We start from the raw sequence: 18,474 nt of genomic DNA, 5'->3' as shown, positions 1-18,474 counted from the left end.
TTAACACGGGTGTTCATGTGTTTACTACCAAGAACATTTTATTAGCTTTCATTTGGTATCACTTTCAACCTCTGGTAAGCTACAATGAAAATAAGGACATAATAATAGCCCACATTTTGCAGCATTTTTGAAAAACGTCAACAATAAAATTACATGGCTCTTGAGGCAGGCATAGCCAAGGTCCAAGATCACAATAACTAGTATATTTAGCTAATTTAGACCTAGTAGAATGGGAATTATATCAGTTTCCATATGTTTGAAGAAAAAGGTCAATTTTGAAGAGGTCTAGTGCTGCTGTTCACCACAGTTTAGAAAGGCACTTATAAATGACATTTATTATTATTATTATTATTATTTTTATTATTATTATTATTATTATTATTATTATTATTATTATTATTATTATTATATATACAGTAAAGTCTCGTTATATCGATATTCATGGGAGTCCGAAAAAATATCGATATAACCGGGACTATCGATATATCAGACCTGTTTGCATGTAATTTTCTCCGTGCGTGCATAGAAATAGTATCGATATAACCGGGACTATCGATATATCCGATATCGATATAACGAGACTTTACTGTATATATTTTTTTCTTATAAACGTGCTATAACAGGTCACATGGTTTATTTAGCAGTGCATTTACATTCATGTGCTGCATGTTTGCTTCTACAATCATGACGTACGCGTAAAAATCAAAAAACGCACTTGTTGCTAACGCAAGATTAAAATCAAAAACAAAGTCTACATGTCGGACCACCCAGATAAACGTTTTGCAACTTGCTGCAAGCGTGCAAGGAACGCAAGCTAGCTAGCTAGCTCTGCTCTATTCATTGGTTGTAGAGGTATGAAGCAAAGGCAATCCATATTTGAAAACGTTTGAAACCCTGACAAAACACAACAAGGAAAATAATGAACCCTATAGACCAGGGGTGGGGAACCTATGGCTCTTGAGCCATATCTGGCTATTTTGATGATTGCATCTGGCACGTTTTCATTCTGGAGCAAGGCAGTGTGTGACCAATAGTGATGTCATGAACAAAGGGGCGGGACTTTCTGAATCTGCCCAGTACCGAGCTCATTTTGTGGCAGTTTTGGGACACTTTAAGTCGTTTTTATTGGTGTTTTGCATATGACTAAAAATATCAGTGTGCGCGTTTTGGTTATTTTAGATGCTATAAAACGTTTTTCTGATGTTAGTCAGGAAACAAAAAAAAATGGTGTCGATTGTCCTTTAACTTCGCGTATGGTTCACTTTCATTCCGATCTTTTGGCTGGATTTTTTCAAAAAGGTTCCCGACCCCTGACCTTAAGGCTTAGAGGAGGCGTCATTGGCCCCGGCGGAGGTATCACGGCTAGTTCACATACACCGGTTGGGGATGAAGAAGAAGTGAAGAACCGCAAGAAAAGCGCCAAGTCAGTGTTTCCTCTTCAGTGTTTTTTGTCATGGCTACATTGCGGCTCATTCAATTCCTCACAATGAAACAAAAAAAAAAATTCTTTTTTGGATATGTGAAAAAAACTGAGTGATGGGGATCAAAATGACATATCATGTCAAGTAAAAAAGCTTTTGTAAACGTTAGTTTTAGCTAGTCACACCAGCGCTTGTTTTGTGGTTCTTCTGGCAACAGAATCATTAGCTTATCAGGGCTAACTTGTAGCACCACCAGCAGGCGAGTTTGGCCTTTGATTCTGTCCTGTATTGTATTGTATTGTATTGTATTGTATTGTATTGTATTGTATTGTATTGCATTGTATTGTATGTATTGTATTGTATTGTATTGTATTGTATTGTATTGTATTGTATTGTATTGTAATGTATGTATTGTATTGTATTGTATTGTATTGTATTGTATTGTATTGTGTTGTATTGTATTGTATTGTATTGTATTGTATTGTATTGTATTGTATTGTATTGTGCTAAGCCGAAGTATGACCTTATTGCTTGTCATGAAAAACAATTCAGAGAAAAATATTTTCGCCATAAAAAAATAGGAAGAATAAATTTGAAAAGAAATAAGATTTGATTCCATACTGTTTTTGGTGTCATAACAAGAAAAATAATAGTTGTCCCAAAAAGAAAAAATGTGTTAGTTTTCATAATGCGATCTTTGTCCTTTTTGACAATTCAATGACTTTTTCTCTTGATTTAAAAGAAAAAAATTGGATTACAGTGATACCACAGTTTACAAACTTAATTGGTTCCCACAAAGTGTGTAAGGTGAAAAGTTTGTCTTCCAAACACTTATTTCCCATAAGAAACCATTAAAATGAGAATAATCTGTTCCCAACTCCCCATAAAACATCATTTTCTACGAAATAAGGATTAAAACTACACACAATATACCTTATTTTATGTATAATAAATGTGCTATTGGATTGTAATGAAAGAAATAAACTGTATAAACTATAATCAAGTCCTTTTATTGACTTTTGTCTTGATGATATGGGACTCTAAGTCACACAAACGCACACCTCTTTGGTGTTTTTCGATGATCTCCTTCTTCTGCTTGACCGTCATTTTCTTTTGCGTCTTCTTCGGCTTAACAGTAGCGTGTGGTGGTGGCTTTTTCGCTCCTATAATAGCAATAGTACTCCACTTGATAACAAACCACGTCTGCATTCAAAGGGGGTGTGGAAAACTAGTCCACCAGCCACCGTGGGATTGTGTGGTTTGGTTCGTCTGCCGAAAACTAGTTCCTCTGCCAAGATTATATTCTTCCGAATGTAATGTTCGTAAAGTGAAAAGTTTGTGAGGTAAAGCGTTCGTAAGCTGAGTTATCACTGTACTTATGAAGATTTGGCGAAGAAATGTTTGCATTGCTATGACAACAACCCGTCAACTGTGAAGAAAGTCAACAAGGACACCGTCCGTCCAATGGACAAAGACAAAATGTGGCAAGTGGATTTTGGTTGGGAGTCATTACATTCTTATGCGGCCGTGCGCGCGGTAGCATCAGTGTTAGCATGCTAACAAACATCTGAATGTCTCCAGACGGTCAACAGGAGTGCCGAAAGGGTCATGAGGGTAGTACGGCCCAAGGCGGGCGGCGCCCCGCTGCGCCCGTCTCGCCGTACCTCGCTGCCGCCGCTGTCTTGCTCGTTGGCGCTATCGCAGTGCTCCCCCCGGTAACCTTCGTAGCAATGACAACGGAAGCGGGCAGCGAGCGTTAGGAGGTCACGCGGCGAGTGGCGCCCACTCACGACGAAGCTCCCGTCGCTGCCCGCCGGGCGGACGCTGTAGGTTGCGCCATCCAGGTGGAGGTAGTGGCGGGCGCTGGGGTTGCGGCGGACGCAGCGCCCGTTGTTCTGGCACAGGAAGTCGCTGCAGAATTCGGCGGCCCGCGTCACGTTGGTGATGTACTGGCCCAGCCGGTGGCTCAGGAACCAGCGCACTTTGCTGCAGTTGTGCTGCGGGGAAAACGCCAAACCGAGCCCAATTTGTCAGGCCCAATTCCAAATTAGCAAATTGCTCATTCGCTCGTGCATTTTTCAGACCCTACTCGACTTAGAATAGCGGTTAATTAGCCAGCTAGCTGAATAGAAAGAGAGATAGCTAGCTCGCGCTCTTTCTTAAAAGCTACTAGCTTTCACTTCTGACAACCATACGTGTCAAATGTCAATTGGGTCTAGCTACCTCACTAGATAGATTAGCTAATTAGCTCGATGGATTAGCATGGAATTTCAAAAGTTTGCTTTGCTTTGGCGGGCCGAATAAAATGTTGTGGCGGGCCTGATTTGGCCCCCCGGCCTTGACTTTAAGACCTGTGGGAATTAGCCAGCTTGTTGATATGGAAAGAAAGCTAGCTAGCTCGCTAGCTCGACAGATAGACGTGGAATTTCACAAGTTTGATTTGCTTTGGCGGGCCGAATAAAATGATGTGGGAGGCCTGATTTGGCCCCCGGGCCTTGACTTTAACACCTGTGGTCTAAGGGATTAGCCAACTAGTTGAATAGAAAGAAAGCTAGCTAGCTTGCTAGCTATACAGATGAGCATGGAATTTCACAAGTTTGATTTGCTGATATGTTTTTGCGGTCGCAGCACATCTTGGGTACAAGTAAAGCGGTGGTCCTCACCCGTGACATGGTCAAGTTGAGGTCACCCCAGATGACGAAGCCGGCGGCTCCCAGAGCTGCGCTCTCGCCGATTGTGTGCACGAGATCCTTCTGTGCGGGGAACACGTCAAGGTCACCATTGGTGAGTCAATTTGGATAGAACCAGTTAGCATGATCGGCTACTTAGCACGTAGCCAAGCGTTTCGCTCTCCTTTTTTTAATTTAATCCGGAAAGGGAATCAATCAATCAATCAATCAATCAATCAATCAATCAATCAATCAATCAATCAATCGGATGTAAACGGAAGCGCACAGCCTTGTTAAAATGAAACTTTTTCACGCGAGCTTGCCGACTTAGCGTTAGCATCGGTTAAGGCAATGATGTTTTATTGCTATCTAAGTGGCTAGCTTTCTGTTGTCTATCTATTAGTGATATTCTAGCTAGCAGATATCTACATCTATCTGTGTATTTAATAGTGACATTCAGTGTATTAGCTAACTAACTATCTAGCTAGATAGCTCTTAGCTATTGAGCTATATAGGTGGATAGCTATCTATCTAGCTATCTGTTGACTATCTATTAGCTATCTACTAGCTGGCTAGCTGGCTTTCTATCTGTATTTAATACTGACATTCAGTGTATTATTACTTGTGTGTTCTACATACTTGGCAATAAAGATGATTCTGAGTCTGATTAGCTAGCTAACTGTCTAGCTATCAACTATAGAGTTATCTAGGTTGCCAGCGTTCTAGCTAGCTATCCGTGGGCTATCTATTATCTGTCTACTGTTTGGCTAGCTAGCTTTCTATCTATTAACTTGAGTGAGTTGAGTGAACGCTGGCGCGTGTGGCTGCCGCTGCTCACCCACAGAAAAACGGATCCTGTGACTGTAAAGTGACCTTGAGAGTTTTGAAAGGCGCTTAGAAATGAAATTATTATTATTATTATTATTATTATTATTGTTATTATTGCCTGTTTAGCACACGGCTATCTAGCATGTAGCAAATTAGCATGACATTCCGAAACACGCTTTTTGAGAGGTGACGGGAAGTTTCTCGGGTGGCTTTTGAACGGGGCGTCCCGCGTCGGGCGTTACCGTGGTGAGGAAGGTGAGCGGGCCATCGCGGTATCCCAGCCTCAGGTAGACGTACGTGGGGAGGTCGTAGTCGTTGGAGGTGAGCGAGGCCACGCGCAACGCCTCCCGCACGCGGTGGCGGGCGAAGCGCAGGTTGGCGGCGCTGTTGCTGCGCGACCTGTGGATGGCGACGGACGGGTAGAGCGCCGTGCTGCTGTTCCACAGCCAGCGCAGCTCGTCGTTGCGCAGGCTCTCCGTCAGCGGGCACAGGCCGGTGTAGCCGCTGTCGTGGAGGTTGTAATTGTGGCAGTCGGGGTACAGGTAGAAGCCCCAAAGGCCGCGGGGGCGCAGGCGCGTGCCCAGCTGCAGGGTGCTTTGCATGAAGGCCCGGGCGCTCTTCTCAAAACGCCGCCGCGCTAGCTCCTCCACCTCAAAAGCCAGTCGGGGGGGGGAAAAAAAACAATCATTTGCACCTCTCGCTGACAGGGAAGTCCGCAAAAGTGCTTTGGGTCCAGGTGGACTGTGTCGTACCGGTTTTGAAATCGGACCTTGATCAAACAAAATGGCTCGTTTGTTTTTAGGACTGTTGTTCGACTGTACTGTCGTCCTTCTCTCCAAAAAAATGCAACTGCAAACTAACGATTTTCTTCACAACTTATGAAAATACAGTGATGCCTTGGCTTACGAACTTAATTGGTTCCCACAGAGTGTGTATAAGGCGAAACGTGTGTATTCCAAACATTAATTTCCCATAGGAAACCATTAAAATGAGAATAATCCGTTCCCAGGTCCCCATAAAACATAATTTTCGAATAAATAAACCTTAAAGGACAACCGACGTCTCCGGACAAGTTGTGTCCATAATTTGTCAAATGGCTTCAAATGACTTCTACTGCGCGTATTTTACAAAGATTCCACCGCATATAGCTATATTTTACGTTTTAAGACTCGCGCTGAATATTCCGGGAGTCTTGTTTTTGAGTTGGTGACGAGTCCTCACCCTACGTCACTGAAGGAACGCCCCTCAGCGAAAAAAGGACACTTTGTAGCAGTCCTTCCATCACGTCAATGCATTTCGCTGTACTTGTTTGATCTGAAAACTTCGTGTTGCACCAAAAAGAGGCAGAATAGGGTGACAAAGCTCCGCGTAAGGAATTAATCAGCCTGTGGAAACGGGCTGATTCATTCCTCACACAGAGCATTGTCGCCATTTTCTGCCTCTTTTTCAATGCTACATGTTCCCCCCCTATTGCCTCAAAATGGCGTGGAATAAATTCTTTAATCGATTGCAAACATGTATGCTTTCCTCTCCAGAACTATTTGAATCATATTCATAACTGGATGAGTAACAAGAAATCATATTCTCCGAATCTGAAGCCATTGTTTTGATTCTCCAGCAAGGCAAGACGTCTTGGGGTGACGCCACAAACAAGGGGGCGGGACCTTCTGAAACTGGCCACTTCCAGGTTCATTTTTTTTGCAGATTTTGGACACTTTAAGTCATTTTTATTGGTGTTTTGCATTTGACTAAAAATATCGTACTGCGTGTTATGGGTATTTTAGATGCTATAAAACGTTTTTTCTGATGTCAGGAAACAAAAAATTGATGTCGGTTGTCCTTTAAAGGACAGCCGACGCCTCCGGACAAGTTGCGTCCATAATTAGTATAATCACTTCAAATGACTTCTCCTGAGCGTATTTTACAAAGATTCCACCGCATATAGCTATATTTGACCTTTTAAGACGCACGCTGAATATTCAGGAAGTCTTGTTTTCGAGTTGATGACGATTCCTGACGTGACGTCACGTCAGGAACGTCCCTGACCGAGAAAGCGACACACAATGCATTTTTTGGTACTTTGTTTGGTCTGAAAACATCGTGTTGATCCGTGTTGATGGTGAAATTCGAAGGAAAACACATAAATAACGCTATGGGGAATCATTGTGTGTTGCACCAAGACTACTATTTGATACTAGTTGACACAAATTCCCAGCAGACAAATCAGCCCATTTCCAACGGAGCTTGTGCGCCATCTTGTGCATTTTCTGGGAGCTACATTGGAGTCCAGACGCCTCAAAATGATACGGAAGGACTTCATCACCATAACTAAGCCTATGTTGCCTAAGAATCCTAATGTAAGAACGATCCAAATTAAACCTCAAAACCCTTGCCATGGTGTCAAGGGTTTTGCTGTTTTATGAAGATAGCTTCTTTTACTCGCCTTTCAAACCATCTATTTTCTTTCGCTAAGATTTTAACCTCACTGTTGCAAATTTTAGTTCGCTGACGAAGCCTCTTGGATAAGAAGCGAAACATCCGACACCTTCAAAATTGTACAGATGACGGCTGAAGAAACCTTCTCATCGATGGACCACTCCTGTACGACTGAGAGCTTACACAGACGTACCAAACCTTACATTCATTTGTATTTATTGTCTGTTGTCAATTGTCTGTCTTTTTTAGCCACATTATGTAGTCGAGTGGTTAGCACACCGGCTTCACAATGCAGAGGTCGCCGGTTCGCGTCCCGGTATGACCTCCCTGTGTGGAGTTTGCATGTTCTCCCCGGACCCGCATGGGTTTTCTCCGGGTCCTCCGGTTTCCTCCTACACTCCAAAAACATGCATGGCAGGCAGATTGGCCACTCCAAATTGTCCCTAGGTGTGAGTGTGAGAGTGACTGTTGTATGTCTTTGTGTGCCCTGCGATTGGCTGGCAACCAATTCAGGGTGTCCCCCGCCTTGATCTCCAGCTGAGATAGGCTACAGCAACCCCCGCGACCCTAATGAGGAAGAAGCGCTACGGAAAATGGATGGATGGATGAGTCATTTCATCTGTGCTGTATGTCATGCATATTAGCATATTTGACAATAAAGCTGACTTTGACTTTGACTTTCACTTTGAATATTGTGTCGAGAGCCGACAACCCAAAGAGTCGAACATTTAGAAACAACGCCCGGAAAGAATCGATCCAATGATCACTGTCCGTCCGATGTTTTGGTCACAACGGTGAGTGGAAGAACGCAGGCGTGCCTTTTGAAACCCGCCACCGAGCTCACCTGCGCCGCCGTCACGTTGAGGTACGCCTTGGCGGTGAGCTCCCGCGACTTCCGGCGGTAAACGTCCTTCTTGTGCCAGTTGCGGCTCCACTGCGGCCGCCAGAACTCCCAGTCGATGACGGCCAGGCCGCCGAAGTCTTCGGCGGGGATGAAGTGGGCGATGTCCCGGTAGGCTTTGAACAGGTGCACGTCCAGGCTGCCGTTCTGCGGGACGCCGCCGTGCAGCGCCTCGCCCCGCGCCGTGTAGCGCGGGTAGTAGCCCAGCCGGTTTGCGTAGAAGATGGTGACGTTCTGGCCCGTCCAGTCGGCGCGGGGGCTGCCGTGGATATGGAACAGCGGCTCCGGGTGGACGCTGACGTTGTACTTGATCTGGCACATGTCCAGCGGCGCGTTCCAGGCGGCCACGAAGGGCTTGCGGCCCACCAGCGGCAGGCGGGCCGGCTTCTGGGCCAGCGCCGAGTGCAGTAGCAGAAGTAGCCGCGAGAAGGTCAGGGCGAGCGGGACCGCCGGCTGCGTGGGGGAGAGAGCGCCCGCCGGCCCCGCCGGCATGCTGGCGCTCAGTTGCGGGCGCCGTCGATCATCCTGAGGGCCACCGGAGAAAAATATTCAGACAAACGGAACCGAAGACCGTCGGCCGAACGGATACGGAGAGACAAGCAGAGGGACGGCTTTTATAATAATAATAATAATGAATTTTATTTACAAGCGGTCTTCAAACTCTCAAGGTCACTTCACAGTCACAGGACAAGTTAAATAGCTAGCTAGGTAGCTAGCTATATAGCTTGCCAATAGATAGGGAAGTTTAATCACCGAGTGAAAACATCTCCGGGTGGAATCCCTCCCGAATGACGTTGGAACGCAAACATTTCGTGAGGCCTCTCGGAGGATTTGCAGAAACCTTAATCAGGCGCTAGACAGAAAATGGCCGAAATGTGGATTGTCCCATGACATCCTGGAACTCCGTCAGGCGAAAAGACAAACCAGGCTAACCAGAGTCGGAGCCTCAATGACACCCGTTCCCGTCGCCGTTCTCCTTGTGGTTTGACGCCGTGTGGTCGTCTACAAACGTCTTCCCCCAATTGGCCTCCCGTCAACAAAAGCCAGTTTATGGCCTTCCTCAAAGGCCTCTGCCAGGTTTCCACTTGGTCTTTGGAAACGATTTGCTTGTTCTGTAAGTCAAGCCGGGCTTTGGATCACATGCACGCGTTCCTACGTTTCATTTCCTTGGACTCGTCTCCAAAAATCATCTTTTCGATCAAGTCGGAACCATGATTTGCTTCGCCAAAAACAGTTCGTACAACGACAACCAATGAACTCATTGCGAAGACAGTCAAACACAGACAAACAGTCCGACTCCAAACCAAGTCTCCTGCTGGGTCTTTTGTTTGAAGACGAGTTTGAAAGATGGGGACCTACACGGCTGTCATCCAATCCATCCTGTGTTCTTCCATCACCGTTTGAGTCACGGTTCGCAAGGTGGTGTTGGCGGGTGCGGATCCCAAAAAGCAGGCAGGAGGGAGCAGGAGGTTGTTTGACAAATTGTATTAAAATAAAGGTCAGCAGGAACAAAATGTAAAACACCAAAATCATCTGAACAGAAAAAATACAAAGTATCAAAAGAAGACCAAAAGTAGAAGTCCGCCAAGGTTAAACAAACACATACACAATGCATGCAACAAAAAAGCAGCAAACAAACAATGAACCGGCACCGGATGGTCGTTCCGGGTGTCCTTTTAAGTGTCAATGATTAAACGACCAGCACCTGCGAGGCTGCAGGCAGGGCTGACGTCGCTATCCGCTGGTCGCCAATCTGATCGGGACGACCAGCACCTGTGCAGGTGTAGGCGGGGCCGACAGCGCCCCCCGTTGGTCGCCAACCAGATCATGACAGTTTGGTTCGGAGCCGCCACAAAAATGGACAAAATCTGACAGTTACGACGGACGAAAAAAAATCATTGGCACCTCCCTAGCCACTCTCGAGGACTTGCACACTGCAAGAATCCAAACAAGGCTGCGGAAAATCCGACTGGACCCTCCGCACCCTGCCCACCACCTTTACCAGCGACTCCCTTCAGGCAGGCTCCATGCGCACCAAATCCAGCAGACATTTAAACAGCTTCTTCCCCCAAGCCACAAACTCTTTAAACAGTAACCCAAATAGAACTGTAGAGTCCCTACGTTTTTCTTCTGCTAGTGTGTTCTACCGGAGACAAATTCCTAGTGCGTTCTACATACAGTGATATGGTGGCTTACGAACTTAATTGGTTCCCAGGAAGTGTGTGCAAGGCAAAAAGCGTGTAATCCAATCATTAATTTCCCATAGGAAACCTTTAAAATGAGAATAATCCGTTCCCAGGTCCGCATAAAACATAATTTTCAACTAAATAAGCCTTAAACCTACACACAATATACCTTATTTTATGTATAATAAATGTGCTATGGTATTGTAATGAAAGAAATAAACTGTACTGTATAATAAAGTCGTTTTATTGAACTTTGTGATGGTCGTTGATGCCTTGATGGAATGGATGGCTTTTTGCAGAAAGTGTCTCAAGGAGCTCTGCGTTGTACATCTTAGAAGTTGTGATATTGTAACAGATGCAGGCAGACACACTAGAAACTTCATTAATAGCTGGTTCCCTTGCTTGTATGTTCTTGTCATATTGTACAGATGGCTTGTGCGGGTTATTTGTGGAGCTTGATTGATGGGATATTTTAACCTTGCAGTCTACATTCAGCCTTTGAACTATCAATAAAGTTGAAACAAGTCCAAATTTCATGGTTTTCTATCCATTTTCTCACTCTCTCTCTGTCGTCTGCCTATCCTATTTAATGTGCTGCTCTGTGTTCTCCCCCCACCCCTCGCTGCCGCGTGTGTGCCCCTCCCTCCTCTACCACGGATCTTGACCAATCTCGTGCGGCTTTAACCGAAGACTGGCGGGGAATAGGGGGAAAAAAAGCCTATTCTAGCTCCTTGTTAGGAGAACGGGCTCGTTCGCGAACGACACATTACTCTTAGTAGCGCTCCGTGTGTTTCCCGAAAAATAGTTTGTATGCCAAGATTATATTCTTGCAAATTTAATGTTTGTAAGGCGAAAAGTTCGTTAGCTAAAGCATTCATAAGCCGAGGTATCACTGTACCTGGCAATAAAGACAATTCTGATTCTGAGTCGCAACGGAAAGGGCTTCATCTCCCTCGCAGCCTCGGCTTCGTTCTCGCTAGCACTAATGTCTGCTTGGCGAACTTGAGGCAAATGGCGGAGGAGCTCTGAGAGACAAAATGGGACAAGAAAATCAGAGATGAGATGGAACAAAAAAACCTCTCAAATCCGCCAGTTGAAGGGATGCCAGAGTAGCAGTTAAGAGGCTAGCGGCAGCATTGTGGACCAACTGGAGACATCTTGATGGAGGATTGGCTGACTCCAAAGTCAAAAGCATGGCAATCATCCAAATAGGACAAAGGCATTTCCGTACCCAACAAACCACCAGACTGGAAGACCAAGGCTCTACTGGCTCCCGGTCAAATATAGAATCAACTTTAAAATTATTTTTTATACATTTAAAGCTACCTTGCCCCCCCATAACCTATCTGACATTCTTCAAATTTCTATTACCTGTTGTTCCCTCAGATCCTCTTCCTCCCTCCATTTCTGTGTGCCTCCCCCCTGCCCGTCTCAGGACGATGGGTGACAGAGCCTTCAGCTGCTCTGCCTCCAAACTCTGGAACTCACTTCCTCCCAACATCCGTAACATCGATTCTCTTCCCACCTTCAAGTCCCATTTCAAAAGCCACCGATTTAAAATTGCATTTTCTGTGTAGCTCTCTCTCTTGTTTCTATTTATAATTGTATTTTATTTATTGCATTCTATTTCTGATTGTATTTTATTTATTATAGTACCTTGTCTGTGACTGTAAAGTGTCCTTGAGAGCTTTGAAAGGCGCTTACAATGTAATGTATTATTATTATAAGTTGACAGTCTGAAGTTTGAGTAAAAATCTGCCAAGATGAAAAAAAAACAGACAGGGTGAAGCAACCACAGCGCAGACCAGCGCTATCCGTTGGTCACCAACCAGATCGTGACAGTCTAAAGTTGACAGTCTAAAGGTGACAGTCTGAAGTTGGCAGTCCAAAGTTGACAGTCTCAAGTTGACAGTGTGAAGTTGACAGTCTAAAGATGACAGTCTGAAGTTGACAGTCTAAAGTTGACAGTCTAAAGTTGAGAGTCTAAAGTTGACAGTCTAAGGGTGACAGTCTGAAGTTGGCAGTCTAAAGTTGACAGTCTCAAGTTGACAGTGTGAAGTTGACAGTCTAAATTTGACAGTCTAAAGTTGACAGTCTGAAGTTGACAGTCTGAAGTTGACAGTCTAAAGGTGACAGTCTGAAGTTGACAGTCTGAAGTTGACAGTCTAAAGTTGACAGTCTGAAGTTGACAGTCTGAAGTTGACAGTCTAAAGGTGACAGTCTGAAGTTGACAGTCTAAAGTTGACAGTCTGAAGTTGACAGTCTAAAGTTGACAGTCTGAAGTTGACAGTCTGAAGTTTACAGTCTGAAGTTGACAGTCTGAAGTTTAAAGTCTGAAGTTTACAGTCTGAAGTTTACAGTCTGAAGTTGACAGTCTAAAGTTGACAGTCTAAAGTTGACAGTCTGAAGTTGACAGTCTGAAGTTGACAGTCTAAAGGTGACAGTCTGAAGTTGACAGTCTGAAGTTGACAGTCTAAAGTTGACAGTCTGAAGTTGACAGTCTGAAGTTTACAGTCTGAAGTTGACAGTCTAAAGTTGACAGTCTAAAGTTGACAGTCTGAAGTTGACAGTCTGAAGTTGACAGTCTAAAGGTGACAGTCTGAAGTTTACAGTCTGAAGTTGATAGTCTAAAGTTGACAGTCTAAAGTTGACAGTCTGAAGTTGACAGTGTGAAGTTGGCAGTCTAAAATTGACAGTCTCAAGTTGACAGTCTGAAGTTGACAGTCTGAAGTTTACAGTCTGAAGTTTACAGTCTAAAGTTTACAGTCGGAAGTTGACAGTCTGAAGTTGACAGTCTGAAGTTGGCAGTCTAAAGTTGACAGTCTCAAGTTGACAGTGTGAAATTGACAGTCGGAAGTTGACAGTCTAAAGGTGACAGTCTGAAGTTGACAGTCTGAAGTTGACAGTCTAAAGTTGACAGTCTGAAGTTGATAGTCTAAAGTTGACAGTCTGAAGTTGACAGTCTGAAGTTGACAGTCTGAAGTTGACAGTCTAAAGTTGACAGTCTAATGTTGACAGTCTAAAGGTGACAGTCTGAAGTTGACAGTCTGAAGTTGACAGTCTAAAGTTGACAGTCTGAAGTTGACAGTCTAAAGTTGACAGTCTGAAGTTGACAGTCTGAAGTTTACAGTCTGAAGTTGACAGTCTAAAGTTGACAGTCTAAAGTTGACAGTCTGAAGTTGACAGTCTGAAGTTGACAGTCTAAAGGTGACAGTCTGAAGTTTACAGTCTGAAGTTGACAGTCTAAAGTTGACAGTCTAAAGTTGACAGTCTAAAGTTGACAGTCTGAAGTTGACAGTCTGAAGTTGACAGTCTAAAGGTGACAGTCTGAAGTTTACAGTCTGAAGTTGACAGTCTAAAGTTGACAGTCTAAAGTTGACAGTCTAAAGTTGACAGTCTGAAGTTGACAGTCTGAAGTTGACAGTCTAAAGGTGACAGTCTGAAGTTGGCAGTCTAAAATTGACAGTCTCAAGTTGACAGTCTGAAGTTGACAGTCTGAAGTTTACAGTCTGAAGTTTACAGTCGGAAGTTGACAGTCTGAAGTTGACAGTCTGAAGTTGGCAGTCTAAAGTTGACAGTCTCAAGTTGACAGTGTGAAATTGACAGTCGGAAGTTGACAGTCTGAAGTTGACAGTCTGAAGTTGACAGTCTAAAGTTGACAGTCTGACGTTGACAGTCTGAAGTTGACAGTCTAAAGTTGACAGTCTCAAGTTGACAGTCGGAAGTTGACAGTCTGAAGTTGACAGTCTGAAGTTGACAGTCTGAAGTTGACAGTCTGAAGTTTACAGTCTGAAGTTGACAGTCTGAAGTTGACAGTGAAGTTTTCTGTAGACTTGAACCGAGCGAACCCTTGCTTGATATGTCGCACATGCCCATTCCGAATCCCTTCCAAGTTCTTACGAAGTCTGTGGCCTCACTTTCCGAACAATTGAACACCGACAACTATGACAACAACAACGGGGAGTCGCCGGCCTTCAAATGTCATGTTTGCCTTTTGCCTTGTCGTGCCAAAAGGGGGTAAAGAATCCTGAGTACAACCCCCATATACCCCCCCCAACCCTTCACAACACAACCGCTGGGCCAGCCTGGAAGTGATTAGTGACGCCTGCGGTTTTTGTGGCTTCTCGTCTTTCGACAGAGTCAAGAGGGACGGCCTGAGACGCCGTCTGATTGTCTGCACTGGAAAATGTTGCGAATTTCATCCGGGGGGCTTGGATCATCCCCCTCGCCGAGGTGGTTTCTCGCATGGGGGCGTCATCGGCTTTCTGACTCCAAAGACGCAAAATTGACTGCCGCAAAGTTGGAATTTATGATTCCGGGAATGTGAACAAAAACGACGAGATCCGAAGACCCTCTTGGAAAACTTGTCTTGGAAGTGCCGCCAATGCGAAACATTTACAAGGTCACTGTTCGGCTCGCTCTCCACGAAAAGTGCATTTTTTTTCTGCTTTTTGCCGAGAAAAACACGTTTTGGTGCAGAGGTTGGGAACCTTTTGGACTAAGAGAGCCATAAAAGTCAAATATTTAGAAATGTTTTTCGATGAGAACCACACGCAAACACGCATGCACGTGATGTCAACAAAATGTCAGAGAATGTATTACAGTGAGACCTCGACTTACAAACACCTCAACTTACAAACTTTTCGTCTTACAAACGTCACATTTCTGAAAATTAAACCTTATAATAAGCACTATTTTCATAATACACACCCACCACCGGCTGGCGGAGTGATCTTCGGCGGAAGCACACGACCGAACAGCACCAGAGGTTAAGTTACCAACAGTCCTTATGGAAGGTGACTGTCCTTCCATAAGCCATCAACGACCATCAAAAAGGTAAATAACACTTTATTTTACAGCACAGTTTATTTCTTTAATTACAGTCGTCATGTAATGCGCCTCTCTTTCCAAACAGCAATTCCCTTTGACCTTCGACCTCCAACGCCATTCCATCAAGCCATAAATGACCATCACAAATGTAAATAAAGTGACTTTATGATACAATGCAGTGTATTTCTTTCATTACAATACAATAGCACATTTATTATACATAGAATGAGGTATGTTGTGTGTAGTTTTAAGGCTTATTTAGTTGAAAAGTATATTTTATGGAAACCCGGGAACGGATTATTCCCATTTTAATGGTTTCCTATGGGGATAATTTTTTTGAGATACACACTTTTTGCCTTACACACTCTGTCTGGGAACCAATTAAGTTCGTAAGTTGAGGTCTCACTGTATTTCAAATAACTTTGTGATAATACTCACCATTCATATGAATAGTTTTCCATTCCTCATGATTGGTAAAAGAAAATCCAGCCAAACGATGGGAATAAAAGTCAACTGGCCGGGTCCATAGGCAAAGTTACTGCTAGCTAGCCTGCACACGGCTCATTAGCTTCCACATTTGCTTTCTCTCGCAGAAGTATATTGATGCTAACGTTAGCATGGGGCTTGTCAAAGTGCCGCTAACATTCGACTGTTTCATCGATGATGGTTTCATTGCAAATTAGAATCACGGCAGAACTTCTTCTTTCCACAAAGGCGAAACAAGAAATGAACAGCAAAAAAGGGAGAATCTGTATTTCGTTTTATCGGCGAGTCAGATGTAATCATCAAAAGAGCCAGATATGACTCGAGAGTCATAGGTTGCCTAACCCTGGTTTAGTGTATCCCCTCCTCTGTTCTGCTGTGGATTTTGACAGAACAGAAATAGCAACAAATTTGTGTTGCAAACGTATTTGTTGCTTTTGTTGTCTCTGCCGCTCACCAAAAATAGTCTGTGAGTCTTCAGAATCAGAATCAGAATCTTGACATCTAAACAGAAATGCTGTAAGTCGTCGCTGACGGTATCAGAATGACAATCATCTTTATTGCCAAGTATGTACAACATAGAAGGAATTTGTTTCCGGTAAAACACGTTGCACTAGTATCATCAAAAAATTGAGAAAAATGGAGGCACTATACATTTCTATTTTGGTTGTAGTGATGGGAATTTCTCTTTCGGCTTCTAAATGGCTCCTCAGTTTTTTAAATTAATTTTCTACCAAAAATAATGTAAATTATACGTAAGACGAATTTCTCATGTAAAAAAAAATTTACACGATATCATTTTTTTTATACGGCTCCCTATTAGGAGTCGGCTCCAGTTGTTCACTTCCAAGAGCCAAGCTATAAGAGCCAGTTCGTTCGCGAACGACACATCACTATTGGGTTACTATTGAGAGAGTTGATATGGCGACGGGGGAAGAAGCTATTCAAATGTCTGCTAGATTTCTTGCGCATGGATCGGTAGCACCTGTCTGAGGGGATTCCCTGGAAAAGGTGGTGGGCAGGGTGCCGAGGGTCCAGTAGGATTTTCCGCGCCCTTGTTTGGATTCTTGCAGTGGGGACGTTTGCAGCAAAAAGTGTGTTTAGCATGCTGATGAATGACAAGACGCTCGTTTGCCTTCAAAATTTGGTCAGTGCCACTTTAGTTTTGATGCGTCACCGGCCCTGAACCTCGTCTCGCCTCGCTTGGCCTTTCAAAAAAAAATCCAAAGTGCCACTTTGGACATTTCGGAACACACAAAAATGTGTGAGGCAACATTCCTGGCGACAACATTGCGGTTGTGCCATGACAGCCGGCGGAGCCAAACTCAACCACGTGGTCGACCAAAGCTCCATAGAGACGAATGCACCCCCCTTCAGCTCCCCCAGGAAATAATGTCTCACCTGTAGGTGAGACGTGGCTCTCCGGCTTTGTCATCTCGGGGCCCAAACGCATTCCAATCTTCCGACGTGCTCTCCTGCTTACTTCTGGGTGGGCGACGGAACCGACGCGACGGCCTTTATAGCGCCTGCAAGAAAGAAGAAGGAGGAGGAGGAGGATGGGGAGGAGGAGAAGGCGGAGGAGAGCCTTCGCGAGGGGGGGCGGGCAAGAAGGATACAGTGATACCTCAGTTAATGAGCTTAATTGGTTCCCAGAAAGTGTGTGTAAGGCAAAAAGTTTGTCTGCCAAACATTTATTTCCCATAAGATACCATTAAAATGAGAATACAGTGAGACCTCAACTTACGAACTTAATTAGTTCCCAGAGAGAGTGTGTAAGGCGAAAAGTGTGTATCTCAAAAAAAAAAATCCCATAGGAAACCATTAAAATGGGAATAATCCGTTCCCGGGTTGCCATAAAATATACTTTTCAACTAAATAAGCCTTAAAACTACACACAACATACCTTATTCTATGTATAATAAATGTGATATTGTATTGTAATGAAAGAAATACACTGCATTGTATCATAAAGTCACTTTATTTACATTTGTGATGGTCATTTATGGCTTGATGGAATGGCGTTGGAGGTTGAAGGTCAAAGGGAATTGCTGTTTGGAAAGAGAGGCGCATTACATGACGACTGTAATTGAAGAAATAAACTGTGCTGTAAAATAAAGTTTTATTTACCTTTTTGATGGTCGTTGATGGCTTATGGAAGGAGAGTCACCTTCCATAAGGACTGTTGGTAACTTAACCTCTGGTGCTGTTCGGTCGTGTGCTTCCGCCGAAGATCACTCCGCCAGCCGTGGTGGGTGTGTATTATGAAAATAGTGCTTATTATAAGGTTTAATTTTCATAAATTTGATGTTTGTAAGACGAAAAGTTTGTAAGATAAGGTGTTTGTAAGTTGAGGTCTCACTGTAATTAGTTTCCAGGTCCCCCAAAAAAACATCATTTTCTACCAAATCAGCCTTCAAACTACACAAAATATTTTTTTTATAAATAATAAACGTGCTATTTTATTGTAATGAAAGAAATAAACCGTACTGTAAAATAAAGTTTTATTGACCTTTGTGATGATCGTTGATGTAGTTGATTCTTGACGATATCCGAGTGAAGTTGCAGTGCTTTCTCAGCGATTGTCATGATCTGATTGGCAACCAACGGCGGGGGGCGCTGTCGGCCCCGCCTGCACCTGCACAGGTGCTGGTCGTCCCGATCAGTGGTGGACTGCCACGTTTGCATTGGCGACCAACGGGAAGCGACGTCAGCCCTGCCTG

At 44.0% G+C, this 18,474-nt stretch overlaps 1 protein-coding gene across 3 annotated transcripts; it reads right to left on the bottom strand.

Moving 5' to 3' along the window:
• Positions 1–2,410: 2,410 nt before the first annotated feature.
• Positions 2,411–17,292, bottom strand: hyal4 (hyaluronidase 4). Of its 3 annotated transcripts, none has more exons than XM_088995618.1 (5): positions 17,156–17,292; positions 8,199–8,780; positions 5,161–5,568; positions 4,085–4,174; positions 2,411–3,418 (listed from the first exon to the last, which is right to left on the bottom strand). In XM_088995618.1, the coding sequence occupies exons 2-5, from the start codon at positions 8,745–8,747 to the stop codon at positions 2,978–2,980; spliced, it is 1,488 nt and encodes a 495-aa protein (XP_088851744.1). In that variant the 5' UTR covers positions 8,748–8,780; positions 17,156–17,292; the 3' UTR covers positions 2,411–2,977. The 3 variants fall into 3 exon arrangements, with proteins under 3 accessions (XP_088851744.1, XP_088851746.1, XP_088851745.1); XM_088995620.1 differs by lacking the exon at positions 17,156–17,292 and adding an exon at positions 16,740–17,082; XM_088995619.1 differs by lacking the exon at positions 17,156–17,292 and adding an exon at positions 11,340–11,444.
• Between the last annotated feature and the right edge of the window lie 1,182 nt (positions 17,293–18,474).

Source organism: Hippocampus bargibanti, linkage group LG05 (genome assembly GCF_051943395.1).
Source record: "Hippocampus bargibanti isolate YZ-2025 linkage group LG05, ASM5194339v1, whole genome shotgun sequence".
NCBI lineage: Eukaryota > Metazoa > Chordata > Actinopteri > Syngnathiformes > Syngnathidae > Hippocampus > Hippocampus bargibanti.
This window is presented reverse-complemented; position numbering and strand designations above follow the sequence as displayed.